Source organism: Monomorium pharaonis, chromosome 5, assembly GCF_013373865.1.
Source record: "Monomorium pharaonis isolate MP-MQ-018 chromosome 5, ASM1337386v2, whole genome shotgun sequence".
Classification (NCBI taxonomy): domain Eukaryota; kingdom Metazoa; phylum Arthropoda; class Insecta; order Hymenoptera; family Formicidae; genus Monomorium; species Monomorium pharaonis.
In genome coordinates, this window is record NC_050471.1 from 4320043 (window position 1) to 4337513 (window position 17471).

The 17471-nt window shown below is 38.1% G+C and overlaps 4 protein-coding genes and 1 long non-coding RNA gene across 9 annotated transcripts; 3 read left to right on the plus strand and 2 right to left on the minus strand.

Moving 5' to 3' along the window:
* Window positions 1-1147: 1147 nt before the first annotated feature.
* LOC105833607 (macoilin-1) lies at window positions 1148-8055 on the minus strand. 3 transcript variants are annotated; one of them, XM_012675459.3, is made up of 12 exons: window positions 7316-8055; window positions 6240-6381; window positions 5999-6125; window positions 5701-5830; window positions 5285-5351; window positions 4944-5163; window positions 4582-4840; window positions 4247-4486; window positions 3857-4033; window positions 3251-3529; window positions 2967-3160; window positions 1148-2732 (listed from the first exon to the last, which is right to left on the minus strand). In XM_012675459.3, exons 1-12 carry the CDS (start codon window positions 7393-7395, stop codon window positions 2470-2472), a joined length of 2178 nt encoding a protein of 725 aa, XP_012530913.1. In that variant the 5' UTR covers window positions 7396-8055; the 3' UTR covers window positions 1148-2469. The 3 variants fall into 3 exon arrangements, with proteins under 3 accessions (XP_012530913.1, XP_012530915.1, XP_012530914.1); XM_012675461.3 differs by having other exon boundaries at window positions 3857-4015; window positions 7316-8054; XM_012675460.3 differs by having other exon boundaries at window positions 4947-5163; window positions 7316-8053.
* On the plus strand, window positions 8015-9738 carry LOC118645893. Its single transcript, XM_036287780.1, has 2 exons — window positions 8015-8358; window positions 8718-9738. Exons 1-2 carry the CDS (start codon window positions 8040-8042, stop codon window positions 8867-8869), a joined length of 471 nt encoding a protein of 156 aa, XP_036143673.1. The 5' UTR covers window positions 8015-8039; the 3' UTR covers window positions 8870-9738.
* On the plus strand, window positions 8643-12002 carry LOC105833609 (stimulator of interferon genes protein). 2 transcript variants are annotated; one of them, XM_036287779.1, is made up of 3 exons: window positions 8643-9017; window positions 9590-9779; window positions 9859-11739. In XM_036287779.1, the coding sequence occupies exon 3, from the start codon at window positions 9916-9918 to the stop codon at window positions 10981-10983; it is 1068 nt and encodes a 355-aa protein (XP_036143672.1). In that variant the 5' UTR covers window positions 8643-9017; window positions 9590-9779; window positions 9859-9915; the 3' UTR covers window positions 10984-11739. The 2 variants fall into 2 exon arrangements, with proteins under 2 accessions (XP_036143672.1, XP_012530918.1); XM_012675464.3 differs by lacking the exon at window positions 8643-9017 and adding an exon at window positions 11767-12002 and having other exon boundaries at window positions 9404-9779; window positions 9859-10758.
* Window positions 11734-17270, minus strand: LOC105833611 (eukaryotic translation initiation factor 4E-binding protein 2). The gene is made up of 3 exons (XM_012675468.3): window positions 16737-17270; window positions 12899-13057; window positions 11734-12192 (listed from the first exon to the last, which is right to left on the minus strand). Exons 1-3 carry the CDS (start codon window positions 16876-16878, stop codon window positions 12143-12145), a joined length of 351 nt encoding a protein of 116 aa, XP_012530922.1. The 5' UTR covers window positions 16879-17270; the 3' UTR covers window positions 11734-12142.
* Window positions 12987-15869, plus strand: LOC105833612. 2 transcript variants are annotated; one of them, XR_001138816.3, is made up of 3 exons: window positions 12987-13126; window positions 13456-13754; window positions 13834-15869. It is a non-coding gene; the product is annotated as an uncharacterized LOC105833612 (long non-coding RNA). The 2 variants fall into 2 exon arrangements; XR_004963536.1 differs by having other exon boundaries at window positions 13055-13754.
* Window positions 17271-17471: the final 201 nt, after the last annotated feature.

Here is a 17471-nt window from a genome sequence, read left to right on the forward strand (position 1 = left end):
AGAAGGCGAAAACTTTGAATATTGAATTGGATATCTAATAAATATTTGTGCTTGTAGAACTTTCTCCTTCACTTGACTAGTTGGTCATGATCCACTACTAGTGTCCATAAGTAAATTGTCATGACAGTGCTTTGTATGTACAATTATGGAAGAATGACCTCTTAATAGTTAACAAGTTTACACAACATTTGCAACGTAATGATGCAAGTACTGGCTTTCTTGCGGATAGAATAAAAACGCCAACTTTATCAACACGTCGGTTAATTATTCAATCAATTCCAACATACACACACATACATACATATGCACATACACACTCTTTGATCACTATTGATTAATTATTCATAATACCATCGCGTATGCTTTTAAACAACCATTTCGAATACTCCACCAATTAAAATAAAGCAACAATTTTTATCAATTTTAAAGATGAAAGTACATAAATCTATAGAAATTGAAATAACATAGCTCCCACTCAAATCAAATATAATTAGTAATCAATAGACTGAGAGATCGCAGTTTCGCGAAAATTTAAAATTATTGGAGCTAGATACGCGCCATATACAAATTATGATATTTTTATAAGAGTAAACAGATCTCTCACGTAAACATTATATACCATTCCTTTAATGGTGCCATAATTTGTCAAAGTTATGTAATATTTTGTATACATATATGTATATGTATACATGTTTTTATATGTGTACATATAATGCATACGTAATTATATTAATATACTCATATAATGAGTATATTTATGCATTTATGTATACATATATACGTGTGTGTATATATATATATATATATATATATATATATATAAAATACATATATATATACACATGACATAATGTGGAAACGTGTACATGTGTGTGTGTATACATATTGTATACAGATATATGTTGAGAACAATAAAAAAAATTTCTTTTTAACTCTGATATTATATTAATGGACGTCACTTAAGAAAAGAGAACTTTATACCACGTTTATATCTAGTCACAATGTAGTTTTATCAACTTTTTCACTGTTAAATAATGAAATAAATATTTCTCTTCCTTAAATAAAGCAATCTTAATATGAAAATAACTTTCTTCTACTTTGTACTCGTAATAAAATTATCATCTCTTGCGTTTAAACTTTTCTCTCCTTTTTTTTAAATCAAATATGGCATCATAGTCTCATACCAGCATGATCGTTCATATGAATGCCAAGTTTTTTAATAGATCAAGTTAGCCATCACATTTTTTTTATTACTAATGAGTTTCATGAATTAATCATTCTTATCATATTTTTTTACTCATAATCAGATAAAAAATGTTATGGCTACTTTATACCGTTTTGAAAGCCAATACATAAAACAAAATTATTATAAACTAAAAGTATGAAAATTTAAAAACACAGAAATACGCGCATGTGTGTATGTGAGAGTATCATCGTATGGACAGTATGATTTCCTGAAACAAAATTTGGCGTTGTGACATTTACTTTGATCCTTCTTGGATAATGCTCATATACTTCTTTCTATGTTGTCAATGGCTATTTCTGCATGATGATCCCATAACATAAAATGGCTCGACACGCCAATGATATTTAAATAGTTTGTATGATGGACTAGCTTCAGTTTTACGACTTGATCAAAGATGAATAAGAATTCATCTTTGACAAGTCATCGTATGTTTAGGCATATACTGCAGGAAGATTTTAATACGGATATTAACTTTTTCAATTTCTCTCTCAACTTTGTAACTTTACCAGTAAAATTTGTTATTACTTTTTTTCTACTTTACATAAAGATCGATTTAAAATATATAAATCAAAGTGCTGGGATATAATGAAAAAATATACATACAAAAAATCTATATCACTTAATAAGCATATGAAAAATATATAAGACAACTTCCCAAGCGTTTATATACTTGTAGGATATAAAACCTTTTATTTGCATATAAACTAATCATCAGATATATTGATTTTTTTAAATCGTTAGGCATTACTATCGATATTTATGCATGTACAAAGAGGATTGGTTATACGAGAATACTTACAATTCACTCTTCCTTCACAACTTGTTACATATCCGTAAAATCGACCTACAGCATAAATGTTACAAGATTGTCACTGGATTTCCTTGACATTCTAGAAACCAGTGCCGCGTCACGTGATCATAAGTAATGTCAACGGTTCCATTCCTTTTTGAAACGACAAAACACGATACAAAACATGTTTCACAAAGTTTCTCATGGAAGACTTCCGGGTTTCTTTTACATAGTGGGAGAATATATAACAAAAAATGTCTTGTCTTAAAGAAGACGGATGCAGAGAAAATTCAGCACAGCTAATACCGATATAAATATTCATATTTTTGCGTACTTGCGAACTGAATAATATTTCCACGGAGAAACTTGAAACATTCTTTTGTAGTTGATGTATCCTACTATCGGGTTTCTGAGATGAGAGAATTGCAGTTCCTTAAGCTTCAGTCGACGCTACAAGGGAACTTTTAGGCGTGTACGCTGTCGCATTTGGATCCAAATTCGACACGGTACACCCCGGACAGGGACTTTCATTCGAACGTATTTTTGTTCCTGCTACTCTCACTTCACTATTTAAACGAAGCTTGGACGTCGCACAGGTTGGCGTTGGACCAAATGTGTCTTGTGGCATCACAGCTAAATCTTGCGCTATTTTTGTTTTCAACATCTCAATTTCTTTCTCTTGAGATCTGATTACGCCTAATTTAACAGAAAATTGTATGATACATATATTGCCAGAGCAATAACAATATGCGATATAATATAAGTGTTTCGTATTCTTTATTAAATGTTTGCATTTTTTCTATCATGTTATTGATAAATATTAAGAAAATAAAATATATATAAATATATTTAAACAAGAAATATATGTAAAATATGAAATTGTGCGAGCATATGGAACTGTAAAGCATTGTTTCAATTGCTATTACTTACCTTCTCGTATTTCTAATTGTCGCTTGACCTCACCAAGTGCCGAAAAAAGATCAAGTTTTATACGCGTTTCTGCGCTCAAGCTATTTTCCAAATGCGCGTTTTTATCTTGCAGCGCATTGAGTGCGGGGAGTAAAATTTCACACTCTCTGTGATTTTCTTTACAACGCGCCGCATCGTTTTCCAGCGCATTACATCTAAATCAACGTGCGATTAAATTCATATTTGTAAATTATTTATTTAGAGTTAATTAAAATTTAAAATAGTCTACAAATTTATATTTTTACCTTTCTTCTTTCAATTTAAGTTCTCGGCGCAAATTTTTAAGATCCTGTTCCATTTGAGATCTTCTACTTTTACATGTGTCAGTACACTCCTGTCTAATAAGCGGGGGTGGTGGCGGTGGAATCGCTGAACGTGCCTCTTCAGCAGCTCGTCGTGCCCTTCGTTCAGAGAGCAAAGACGCTTCGCATGCTGTGCGTTGTTTTCGTTCTTCTGCAATTCGCTTTTCCAACGATGTCATTGTTTGCTTATCAATTTGACGTGCCGTCACTAGACCATGTAATCTATAATGTTACAAAATTGATTATAGAATGTCTAATTTCGCCAAGTCAAAGTAAAAATTGTTTTTTTTTTTTATAATATATTCATTACAATTTAAAATAAAAAATATGTAATTACACGCGCGCGCACTTTTTACACTTCTATATACATACATACATACATACATACATACATACATACATACATACATACATGCATACATACATACATACATGCACGCACGCACGCACGCACGCACGCACACACACACACACAGATTTTTTTTACAAATATTAGATAAGATTTGATATCATTTAAAAAAATTTATTATAAAAATAATTTATACTTACTTGCTTTGCAATTGATCGTTATCATGTTGGAGTTGTTGAATATCACCCTTAGCTTGTCGCTCTCCATTGAGCAAAACATTGACTTGTGAACGTAATTCTTGTTCCAATTGCCGACTTGACTGCAAGTCTGATTTCAAACGTTTTATATCTGCCTCGAGCCTGCGACACACCAGTAACCTATTTCAACGACAAATCACATGCTGAAGAAACTGATAGAAAGTCTACTAGAGGAATACAAGACGGTATAGGATTCGATATAAATATGAAGTGCGATATACCAGATTTGTCATTAGAGTTTCAATCTGTGCCTTCAAAAATATGTGGGATTAGCAGAATTTCTACAGCAATTTGTAATAACGTATACGAAAAAAATCCTTTTGTATGATATACCTTTGATAATAATCCTCTTGTTGTTTCTGTTGCTCTGCCGTGGGGTCACTCGTATTTTTAACCTGTCGAGTCTTACGTTCTCGTTGGGCATTGGTAGTAGACGATGAATCTCGACTTTCTTTCACGTTATTCCATTTTCCTGTTACTGAACCGTTTGTTTGCGATTTTATCGCAGTTTGTCCGCAACCCTTGATAGATTTGTCTTTTTCTATCTCATTTATGTCAAAATCATTTACAGATCTGTTTTCAAAAAATTGTATGATAAGTATTTTACATGGAGTTAAAGTGTAACTATAAAAAAATATATTTTTCAATACAAAATCAAAGTGACGTACCCCACCCTCTCGATGAGTTGTATGTCGCTGTGCGCTACTGTACTTCCATTACTGTGTATAAATTTCTTGTCACTTTTGTCCGATGGCGAATTATTTGATACATTATGTTTATTATGCTGCTCTTCCTGCTTTTCACTCTTGTCTAAAGACTTTCTATGAGTACTCTTAGTAGCAGTACTCTGTGTTTGTGATGCGACCTGACTACTATTGTGTACTCCGCCATTTTGTACGTTTGTTTCTATGGAATTATTATTGCCCTCTAAAAGAACATTTACGGAAACATTAAAATGCGTGTAATCACAGGTAATTAGAGTAACATACATATTTTCACGCGAAATAGTAGATTGATAATAAATACAAGCTACCTCTGCTTTTTTCAGGGCTTGGGTTATACTGTGGATTCAATTTGTGTGCTTGAGTTTTGACATGTTGTTCTAACGACGTAGCAGTGACCTGTGGCGTTTGTGGCTGCACCTGTGGTTGGATTTGCTGCATTGACATAGCTTGTTGCTCTAGAGGCAGTGCTTGCTGCAATAATTGTAGATAGAACTCATTCTCCTTTGCCACATCTTTCTGTTTTCTCTGTAGAGAATAAAAGTCAATCAAAATACATTAATATTATTGTATCACCATGAGGGCCTTGTGCAGGAAGAGATACATGTATGTGCTTTATAATAAATCGGTAAGACTGTCGAAGACTAACCTGCCTCATTCTGTAGCCTACATAGCTCTTGAAGCCAAAGCCCAATGTAACTACAGGATAGCCAATGCTAGAAATACGCATTGCAGAAAAATTTACTTGGAGCAAACGTTGATGTCTATTGATATAGGCTATTCTAATAGATATGTAAAGCATAATCAGGGTGTTTACTCAAATTTTGTATAATTCCCATATTTTTCCGAAAATATTACTTAAAATTCAAAACCAAGTAAGATAAAATTGCAAAAATTTCTCTAAATACTAATTAAATCTCATGAAAATCTATGATTTTCAAAAAGAAAAAAGTATAAAATAGAAGAAAATTCTTCCTTTCCTGAAAATTCTTTTCCCTGATAGTAAACAACTTGATAATGTTTTGACGATACATTCGTTTGCAAAAATAAAGATAAAACCATTACCAATGTGCTGCAAACGGCCGACAGAGGTCTAGGTGAAATGGCATATGACGCAAGTCACGTAACCGCACTGCTGCTTCTATATATAGAAATAGTAGCCACAGCATCACGGTTGGTAGACACACTCCTTTATCTATAAAATAAAAACATCCAATTTTACCATCCATTACAAGTCAGGACTCTTTCTCCAAGTAAATTTTAATTTTCACAAGCATGGAACTAAATCAGTATGAGAAATTGTATTTTAATAGAACACATTACACACTTGTCTACATTTCAAATTAATCTGTTTTCTACATACCTGTGTGCCAGACGTATTGCACCCAAACGTAAGTGCTGGCAGCGAAAAACAGCCAATGCACAGGGATGAAAAAGAAGCAAATCATGTCTGACGTAAGTGCAATACAAATGAAAAATACAGAAAAGGCCTGAAAGAGAGAGAAAAAAAGAAACTGTAATTCATGGATATACGTGATAACGTTATATCGCATTCCGATTAGAGCACAATTGCATCATTGACACTTTTACACTTTGACACTTACCAAGCCTTGATATTTAAAGGAATCGTAAACGCTTCGGAGGAGTAGCCAGAATGGCCACAAAAATTCAAAACGGAATTCCAAAATGAAGTCTGCCAGAATCACCATGGCCCATAGTAGAAGAAACTTCAGATAAAGCAAGGTACTGAAAACAAACACAGTGTCATTTTAAATGCGCGCGCGCGCGCGTGCGCGTATGTGTATCTATGGGCATACATTACATTTGCCATCTACTGGTGGATTATGATTATATACGAGACGATACATACATCCGTGTACTTCACACATCTACATTGTATTGGCCTTTGCGAGGCCATCTCTACTTTCTTTCAAAATATTATAGATAAATATTGTTTGTACCGCGAGAGATACGCGATACACAAGCACGGCGTTGTCGTAAACACTCGGGAGGAGGCTTACATAACGTCCGAGAGATCTCGTGCGAGTGAAGAAAGAGAACCCAGGAGTCGCAGGACAGAGGAACTATCGTCGGCTATCGCATCTGTTTTTATTCTCATCTGTTATTTCGCGATGCTAGTCGCGCGCTTCGCTATTGTAGGTAGTATTATAGCACATGGGGTTATCATTGAAAGATGAGATGCTATAGATACGTGTACACGGAGAGGGATATTTGGCTGCGCGGGGTGAGAGAAGCGTCGGGAATGCGAAAGGAGATCGTCAGAAGACGTCCGTAGGTAAATGTCAAGCGGGACGAGAGCGGCGTTGATTCGGCGTCGCGCGGATGCTTGGCGTTCGCGTCCGCGATTGTCGTCGCCGCCGCCACCGTCAACATTATCATCATTATTCTTATTATCCTCATCATCGTCCTCATCACCATCATAATCATAATTATTACTATCGTCGTCACCGCCGCCGTCGCCGTGACTCGTAACACTCGCGTCTTCCCGTACAGAGGACGAGGGGAGAGGCGGGAAAGAGGCAGGCGAGGAGGGACAAGAGGAGAGGGGAAGGAGGGTTTTGGTTACGTTTTTTTTTATTATGAAGAAAACGGCCATTCCCCGACGTAGGTGTGCGTGCGTAGGTATACCGCGTACGCATATGGCGGCGTGAGAATTTACCTTCCGTAGATCCCCTCGGTGAGCTTGTTGCGTTTCAAGGGCCTCCGAAGCTTACCGCACTCGACATTTCTCCTCTTCATATTCCTCAACGGCACCTTTCACCACCACCAGGCTAAGCGACGTTTCACTCGCGGCGCGCTACGGGGGGTAAACGGCGGAAAAAAAAAGCGGCGGCGGATATAGACAGGCACTGGGCTGCTGCCTCCTTCGGCGCCTCTCGCTCTCTCTCTCTCTCTCTCTCTCTTTCACTCTCTCTCTCTCCGTGTGCGGGAGTAATACACACTCCTTGCCGTGCGAAAAAACTCGGGCTCGCTCTTTCTCACGCGCGCGACTTCTATCAGTCTCTTTTGTTGTCATTCGTCTGTGGACAGCCTCGAGGTCTCACGGCGGTTTACCAAGCAGCTGATTGGTCCATCGCGGGACATGGCGCTTTAATCAGCGACGAGAAATCACCTGCCGATTGTATTAATCGCGCGGCGCCGCGCACCACCACCACCACCATCACCATCACCACCGTTACCGCCGTCGTCGTCGTCGTTGTCGTTGTTGTTGTTGTTGTCCCGCTTGCGACGCGAAAATTCGTTCGTTCAAACGTGCCGATCGCTCGCTTGCTCGCTTGCCTCGTTCGCCGGTCGATCGTTCTATCTCTCTCTTTCTCTCCCGCGATTCTCCGTCATCCGCGACGCGATTTCGGACTCTCTCTACAAGCCTTTATCGATCGTAGATGTCTCCCGACCGTGCTGCGGTCGGTCCATCGGCTCGTTTCACTCGCGTTAGCAGCGCTCCGTGCGACCTGGCAACACGCGCCGCGCCGCTTCGCTCTCCCCACCACTCCCGCTCCCTCCCGCCTACCCGTCGTCAGCGTCGCTCGTCCTTTCTCTCTCTTTCGCCTTCTGGCGCGTGTTACCAAGCGCAAGGAGAGAGAGGATTCCTCCTCCCTCGGAGAGGACTTTCGGCGCAGCTTGGCGTAGCAGCTGCGGCCGAGAACCGTTACGGGACAACCGCGCGATTACGAAATCGCGAGGAGTCTCTCGGATCGGCAGGTGCGACGCCAAAGAGCCCCCCGACATGAGACGTCGCGCTTTTCCCCAGTACCTTTGTCTCGCGGCCGCGCTTTCCGCCGGACATAGAGAGCCTGGTCTTCCCGCCAAAAACAGAGCGTCCGTGGACTCGCGAGAGTTCGAGATATCCTCGGGTCGCGCTGTCGGATGCGGACTTTCGGTCGCTGTGTTCTTACTATTGTTTACATTTTTCACGCCGCTCCGGGAGCTCACACGGCTCAGAGAGATCATGCCCTTTGACTTCAAGAGCGGAAAACAGCGTTAAAACAAGCTGACGCGTTTGATATATTTTTACGCTATATGATATAAAGATATTTAATAATTTAGTTATTTTTTTTTAGATATCAAGAATATGATTAATCTAATGGCTAAAACAAAAGGAGACAATAGTGACCCCAGTCAGCAAAATGTAAAATCTCTGCAGACTGACAGTATAAGTCGAGCAGAACCTCAATCCTGTCTCCTCAGGTTGTTTTTGGCTGCCGGGAATTGAATTCGCTTAATTAGATGTAACGTGAGAAACGGATATCGTTTCACTTGTGATTTATATCATTTAATCATTTTTAATCGCCATTCACGGAATACGTTCTATCTCAATCCCATCGATCGGATGCGCGCGTTGAGAATAAATGTGATAACTGGTAAATAAATCATAAATCGATAAAACATTGAGTAGAATGAAGATAAAAGAATTCACATAAATTATCGATAAATCAATCTACAAGTATCCTCCAGTTTAAGAAGGATATGTACCATGCAATTATGAATTTACAATAACACGCGCGATATAACGCTAATCATTTATTTTATTCCTCATGCGTTCGCTGATATGCAAAAGAAACATCGCCCGGTTTAAGTCTGAACGATCGTTAAAAATGTTAAGCTGCGCGATACATATTCATACATAGTGAGGAAAAAGAAAAAAAAAGAGATCGCCCAATTATATACGCGTTCGGTGTGACGACGTGACATGCGTGGCGGCACGACATTGGTCTATTTGACTGTAGCGCGTTTCACGCAATTATATGCATAAACCTTAAACACTTTGCATTTGTATTGTATTGATATGATACGAATATATGAATAGGCGCGTTCACTTCACACCCGCGTCAGCAGTATTTTGCTCATTTGACGTTTTGATAAACAAGGATGAGGTAATTCCCCGGAAGGTTAAGTTGAACGCAACCGTATGTATCATGTGTAAAATTCGTAGAAGAAGACGGGTGTGACAGACATCGTGTTGCTTTCGATATTACGATTCTACGAAGTCTATCAGTACAGAAATTTTTTTTGTGTGGAGGAGTTAACCAATCAGTCGGCGACTGACACGATAGATTGATGACTGTCTGGTTAGCTGGAGCATAAAAAAGAATCTTGGATCAATAAAAGAAGAAGATGAACTCGTAATTAACTTTTTAATTATCGTTGTTATCTTTGGAATCCTCAAACAATTAATCAAATCGTACCGGTTCTTCTTTCAAGGGCAAAGTCTATGATAAACTCTACACGAGACTAGACAAGGACTCGGTGACGGCCAGGATGGAGAACAAGAAATCTATTGTCTACGTGGGGTATAGCGTCGTCGTCGTCGCCCTCTATGCCTTCGCCATGTATAGGGCAATGAAGACCCAAGTCGGGTTAGTGACTACAGCCTTTATCACTGTTATCATCACCTGTGTCTTTCTCATGGGCTTCCTGCTCTGCGATGGGATGTTGCGTCTGTGTCAGATGCTAGTTATGTATGCAGTGTCTGGGGAGAGCTTCTGGTATATACTGAGGAATTACTTTGCTCTTAATATCGTTTCGGCGACGATTCTCGTCGTCAGCATGCTGATGCTCTCCATCTACAGCATCATTGAGCGCAGGTTCCTGTTAGACTATGCTTGGGACTTTGGATCCTCCGTGTGTATGCCACTAATAGGACTTGCCTTTTGTCTACTTAGAATAAGTAATCTGGCTGAGTGGGAACTAAAATCGCTTGATCTCAATGTTGTAAAAGGTTTGGACTATGGCACAGGTATGGCGTACAGCTTTTACTATGGGTACCTACGATTGATACTACCATACACTGGCACTGCTACAAAAGGCATAATTGAGAAAATCGAAAACTTTGAAGACAACCACAACGTGACGTTTCCAGTGCATAAACTGTTTATATTGATACCATCATCTGGGTATGTCCCACCAGACTTGAAGGAGGTGTCCTATCAATGGATGGAGAGTGTCCACAAGTTGGAGGAAGAGCAACGCAGTCGAGCTGGTAACATAGGTAGATTGTATTTTAACAACGCCTACAAGATATATCCCGATGGAAGAAATTCGAACAATGATCCAGTGTATGTGGTGGTGGAAGGAGCGTCACCCTTATTGACGTACTATGAGGTACAGCAGCACAATCATCCAGAATCTATCACATATAAACAATATAAATCTGATATTATTCATAAATTCCATATAAAACTGGGAGAAATTTTACAAAGTAATCCGGAAACCAGGGGTCTGTGTGAATTAATTTATTATGACGATTACGACGAGAACGGAGATAAAGTTAACGTTGCGAAAATATTATTAGAAAGAATATCCAAAATAAGAGACTCTCTGAAATAAATATCCAAAGAAATTAAGTGACATGTATGTGTTAAATGGGATAAATGTTATAACACATACTTGTGTGTGATAATGTATTATGATTGTTCTCTGTTTATGAATTTTGTAAAGACTGTTGTATATTGAATTTACCCACAAAATTGATCTACAATGCAAAATAGAAGCATTTGATAAGCAATATCCTATTTTGTTCAAGAGCTTTAGTATTTATGGAGCTAATTTTATGTATAACAGTCTTTAGCGCAACTGATTAAATTCATTATAAAAGCATATATGATGTACAAATGTTGCATGTTAAATTAAAAGTTATTCAATCATTTTATATTTTATTCACAAAAAATAATCTTTTTTTATATTTTTACCTGCTCGCAGGCTTCGAGTGGTTTTTATAACGAATTTTTTTATATACATAAGTGAAAAGTTTTGTGATTATAATAGCATTCTTTTAGAAGACTTACATTTTTTTTTCAAAGATGGTGTTGACAATTTAACATTATATTGAAGCACAAGCTAAAATTTTGTAGAATTCTTTGCATAATTAGAAAATTATGAAACTTTATTCAATTTTTTTTCATTGTGCACAAAAATATGTTTATATATATAACTTGATAGTCTGTTGCAAGATATATTTTTGTTAAAAAATGTAGTCACAACTTTTCATTGCTCAGTTTTTCTTACTTCATGTAGTATTTAAGTATCTTATGCGATCTTATGTGTACAAAATAATAAAGAAGTAAAATATATATTGTATATGTATAAAACATATGTATCATTTATTCACAGATACAAGTTCCTTACGAAACATGTTACAAAGCATTGCATTGGCCATTTTTAAACGGAAGACAGTATAACAGATCGCTAATGTCGCGCCGGACATAAGCACCTTTACATTGACACGGCCGTTCTTTATGTGCAAATATACGTATCACGCTGATTAAGAACTAGCGTCGAGAATTAAATGATTTATATACAATACATAATGAATAAGATATGGTCTTCTGTCAAGGAGAAAATCTCTTAAAGATTCATAATAAGACCACTGTTAAAGGCACAAAAGTGTGTCAGCCATGATACTTCATGCGATTGTCGTAGGACAGATCGACAATACTCTCGAACATGGCCACGAACACATTTTAATTGATGGTACGCTGTATTTGCTTCACATATCCATTTCGAATTGCTCCGCAGATTCCTCAATCACCAGAGACTCTGTAATATCATACAGATGTGAGTAAAGTTGTCTAACGTAATTATTATTATAGTTTTTATATAGAATATATACAACTCCAACTAAAAGTTAGGATACACTTGTGATTTTCTTGTTGCTGATGAAAAATTAAATATCTTGATTAAAGAATTAAAGAAAATTTTAAACACGCATTATAAAGAGAATAGACTTTAAATTAGTTTTATTAATTTTGTTTCTAAATTACATAAAATCGAAAATTGGTACTTTTTTCAATATATTTGTTTTGAAACGCTGTAGTCTGTTAAAATATTATCTAACAGAAACGAAACTTAATAAAAATATTTTAAAGTAAACTTTCTAAACTTTAAAATATTTTTGAAATAATTTGATACGATAATTTTTCGCAGTAAAATTGAGTTTTTTGTATAAAAACTTATTTTTTTCTAAAAATTTTTAATTTTGAAACTAAAAAGTTTACAGAAAAATAGCAAAGAGAAAAAATGTCTTAATATACACGATTTGCATAAATTTTTGAAGATTTTTGTATTTAATTTTTTTCACATAAAATACGAGAAAATCGCAAATGTATTCGAACTTTTGACCAAGGGTACGTACACATATTTTTTTCAAATAACTCACTATTTGTCTATCTTATATTTGTTCTTAGAACCAGCAGAAGAGTCATGTGAGAGAAGAATAGATTTTAAAAATATAATGCATACTGACCTTTAGTATTAATATTTTTGGTGGGATCCTTCGTGATGGCCGGCGAGTTGCCCTTCAGCAATTCCGACGGTATGGTAAGCGTATTTCGCGGTGGTGTTCGCGATATCGGCGAGTTCCGCAGATTCATCAGAAATGCACGTTCGTATACAATGCGAGTACCTGCAAAAAAAATTGGAAATTTAGTCATCCGTGGAATCTGTAATTATAATGAGGCTCCACTTCTCTTGGGTATGTATTAAATTTTCATTATATATGAAAATATTCATGAATATTAAATCGATCGAGAGAACGGGCAAAGATAATAATGTGGCAAAAAACTTGATATCCGTTACAACGCAATTTATATTATTGTGTATAAACATAACTTATATCTGAAGCAGCAATGATTAAAAATTATGATAAGGCTACGATATTAACTGTAAGATAAAATGAAGTTGGTTTTATCACAATTCTATATAATCATAAATTTGCGATTGTCAAAAATTAGGATTCAAAAGAAGAGGAGATTTCAATGAAAATTTATGTTTCAGACAATAGTTTTTTTTCCTTTTTTTTAGTTTAAGAAAGTTGCAAGTGAGATCAGGACAGAAATTTGGATTTCGAACAGATTGAAGGAACGAATTTCAAGAAAAATTAGAGGTGGCGATGACACACAGAAACGGCACAATGGCCCGAGTTATACGAAAAGCGCCGCGCACTACCTATTTATACAAATGTATTTCTGTACCACTGGACACCTACCTAACTTGAAAGGAGTGCAAGGGTCGGCGAGGATGCCAGAAACAAACACATAATCGCAGGGAGCGCGGAAATACGTATGAAACAAAGTCGACGGAGAGACGTTAGAATATTTTGTGTAAGTCACGTTTTAATCTGTGTAACATGAGTCTTTTACATTCTTAACGTAACTCTATTCAGTCTTTTTTTCCTTTTAGCACGAGACGAAATAAATTCGTGCTGTCCTAAGGAAGAATAAAGTTTATCTCGCAAAATTCTTTCTCAACGACACACGTGGCGTAAATGTACAAAGAAAAAGGTTGTAGAGTACGAGATGCAACTAAATCAGAAGCCACGTGAAAACAATCACTATTCTCTACTATCGCGAATTCATCTTCTATTCGGTCAAAGTTACCAATCTGCATAATATAATAAAGAGGGGATTTGTCGCGGTGATTTCGATTCCGCACGTTGATTTGCGAATGACGTGACTGCCTATTTGACCGTCATTGTTTACGCGTCGAAATGTTACGCGAGATTTACGAAGCCGCGCTCACACCGCGTCGCGGCTAAAGTTATCTCGAAGGTCCGGTCGTTTTCGTGCTGTTTACCCTTGTTTTTCAAATCGCCGTGACTTTCCGCGCCGCGCTTTGCGTATAGCGTGTGCGATAAACATTATGCGTCATCGATTATGCATCGAGCGCGACATAACGCGCGGTATCGTTACGCTGCGCGCATGCATTAATTCGGCCTTGGCGCTTGGATTGTTTAACGCCTCAGGAAACGATTGCGAGGGGAGGGGGATGAGGGGTAAAAGCGCGTGCTGAGTGCACGCGACTTGGCACACCTGACTTGTACCGGCGAATTCACTGCGAGAGTTTCGTTCGTGATCATGTTGAAATAAGAATACAAATTTTAAAAAAGGAAGAGGAGCAGCCAACTGTATCGCCACACATGTAGCTCGTGAATTATCTATATCTCAGATCAGATTGTTTACTTTCGTGTCCGGTTATTTCGAAGTCAAACCGGAGCACGAGATAATTTTGGGGAAAAATCTAGAAACTGAGATCAGAAAAGCGATTATTTATTCGGGATTTGTCATCAAAATATTACAAATAAAAATACATCGGATGGTTTAGATTGCAGTTCTCGTAATGCAGAATATCAAAGAAGAAACTGTAATATCGTTGATAATCGAACTGTTTGTTAAGATCAAGTGAAATGAATCGGAGTTATCGGTAAAGATATCCAACAAAAATATATCTTTAAGTCTTTTATCCGTCTTTATAAATTTTCAAGTCAAAATGAAAAAAAAAGAAATTATTTACACAGATTAGTTTTATAAAAAATTCTTTACATCAAATATTGAAAATTTAATAACGCAATTTTTTTTACCTTTCAATGAAACTCATTAGACCTCATATTTTATTAAATCCTTAAAAGCAAGCTTTTTTTCTGCTTGCAACATTATTTGATAAATGAATTACAGTTGTGTATCAATAGCGGTTAATAATTAAAAAATGGTATTAGTTATCGTTTGAGACTATCGCGCGTTTGGAAAAATCGCTTCGAAATTGACATTGAAAGAATCCGAAGGAAGTGATGTGATACTTCGGTATAACTTTTTTTTCTGTAACGTATCTGCTTCTCACGACTCGTCTTTTCGCCTCCTCTTCGCTCTTCTCGCAATCGAAGTAACGTGCAAACGTGTAAACATAAACGCGATAAGTTATCCCTCTATCGTTCGTTAAAAACGCAATAAGTAGAGCTCGTATTCAATATCGCGCGTTCAATGTCGTGTCCGGCCGATCTGTGAACTTCAGTCTTAATAAGTTTAACCCTTCGAGAGCGCAAAGATTTGTGAGTGCGTGGTCGTCGAGTTCGTTTTACCTCCCATTACTTGAACAAATAACTTTCTCCTTGAGAGAAGAAGAATTTATCACTCTGTAATTTTATTGAAATTTAACTCATTCTCTCTGGGAGATGAAAATCAAGATGTTTTTTTTTTTGGGCGATCGATAATTGAAAAAATTAACGTAGCCATTGGAGAGAAAATATCGAAAAAAAGTAATGAAACATGTGTTATATCTCATGGATTTATATATTTAACACGCTGTTATCTTTTCATATCACATATAGTGAGCGTAAAAAGAATTCGTGCAGAATATTTTTTGAAACTCAATTTTTAGAAAGCAATTTTATTCTTTACAATCTATTAAGTTTATTATTAATAAATTACTGCTTTTCTTCTAAAGGTGATCTTTGAAAAAATATCCTTTATATGCATAGTTAATTTTTTATAAGAATTTATAAAATTGATATACTTCTAGCATTAATAAATAAGTTTATTAATATATAGATAATTAATAAGTGACGGATTGCACGAAGAAGTCACTGAAAGATTAGAGATTTTTTTTTTACTAACGATCGGATGTCGCTTCGCATTATCGGTTAACGTCAAGGTCGCGCGTTATCGCGAACCGATAATTATCCGGCGGCTACTTCAGCGGGATTATTTCGCGTGCGACGCAAAAGTCTCACACATATTTTCCACACAGACGGCCAATCAAACTCAGACACTCGCGCCGAAACACGCAATTACGTAACACCGCTGTGGCGTGTCGTTATCGATACGTGCGTGCGTGCGTGCGAAAGAGAAAGAGAGAAAGAGATAATAGCATGTGTCCGCGCGCTGCGTGTAAATAGCAATGGCCTTGACAGCGTCTTGCACGTGTGCATTTTGTTCGCAGAGGTCGCAGTCGCAGATGACGACTTCGAGACAAGCGCGATGAATTGAGGGAATTGCAAATTTTTTCGGCGACTATTCGTGATCTCCCTTCGATCTTTGCGAGGACAGCAATTCCGAGGTGTGTGGTTTCTTTATGAAAGAAATTCTTTACCTCGTCCGTCGATTGTTGCCGGTGATTGTCAACGAAGCGCGACCACCGATCCCCTCAACGTACACCCCTTAACGATACACGGAAATGCACGTTCTCTGTGACGACATGACTCCGTCGCAGGGAGCTTGCGGTATACAACAGTCCAGGAGATTGGAATCGTGAGAGCGGAGGTTAGGGAGCGCGGAGAAACGTGCAGGAACGCGAAGGGCGGATACACTGACCTCCCGGCGTCGTGGAGTAGAGCGTGCCCCCGGGGGTAGACGAATAGTCGGCCGGTAGCTGGTTCGGATCGTGGATGACGATCCTCTTGGATGGTATATTCTGGCTCTGGGTGGCCTGTCTGGCGATGGGAGATGCCGACATCTCGTCTCACAGTTTACGTGTCGCAGTTGATTTGAACGTGAACTTTTTTTCTCTCTCTCTCTCTTTCTCCCCCCCCTTCTCTTCTTTGCGTCACGGTCACGTCCACCGGCGAGGAAAACAAAGGCGAGTTCTCTCGACTCCGGCGTTGTTGCTAGCGATAAGCGGCGCCCGTTGCGCAGTAAGCGAGGTCCTCGAGGGTGTGCAACGCGACTCCTCTAATGGGGAAGGAGGACGTGGCGTCGCAAGATTCTCTACGAACGCCGGTTCGACCTCAGGCTTATACCGGAGTCGCGGACTGGGACTGATTCACGCGCGAATTTCAACGGTACGAGATTGCGAGACTTCGCTGGGTGCCGTCAGCGCGACATAACCTATAAGACGGACGGCGAAGTGGACATAAACTTGTTTCACGCAACGTGCCGCGGAATGCGATAAGCCAACGTTCGCTTATATAAGTCTTCCCCCTTCTCCTATATGCATGAAATATGGGGAGACGGCAGAGGGGAAGAGACCATGGCGCAGAGTGCGCTGACTTGCGACAAAGACGCGAGATGATTGGTAGGAAGCTGTGATGCGATTTCGAGTTCACGCAC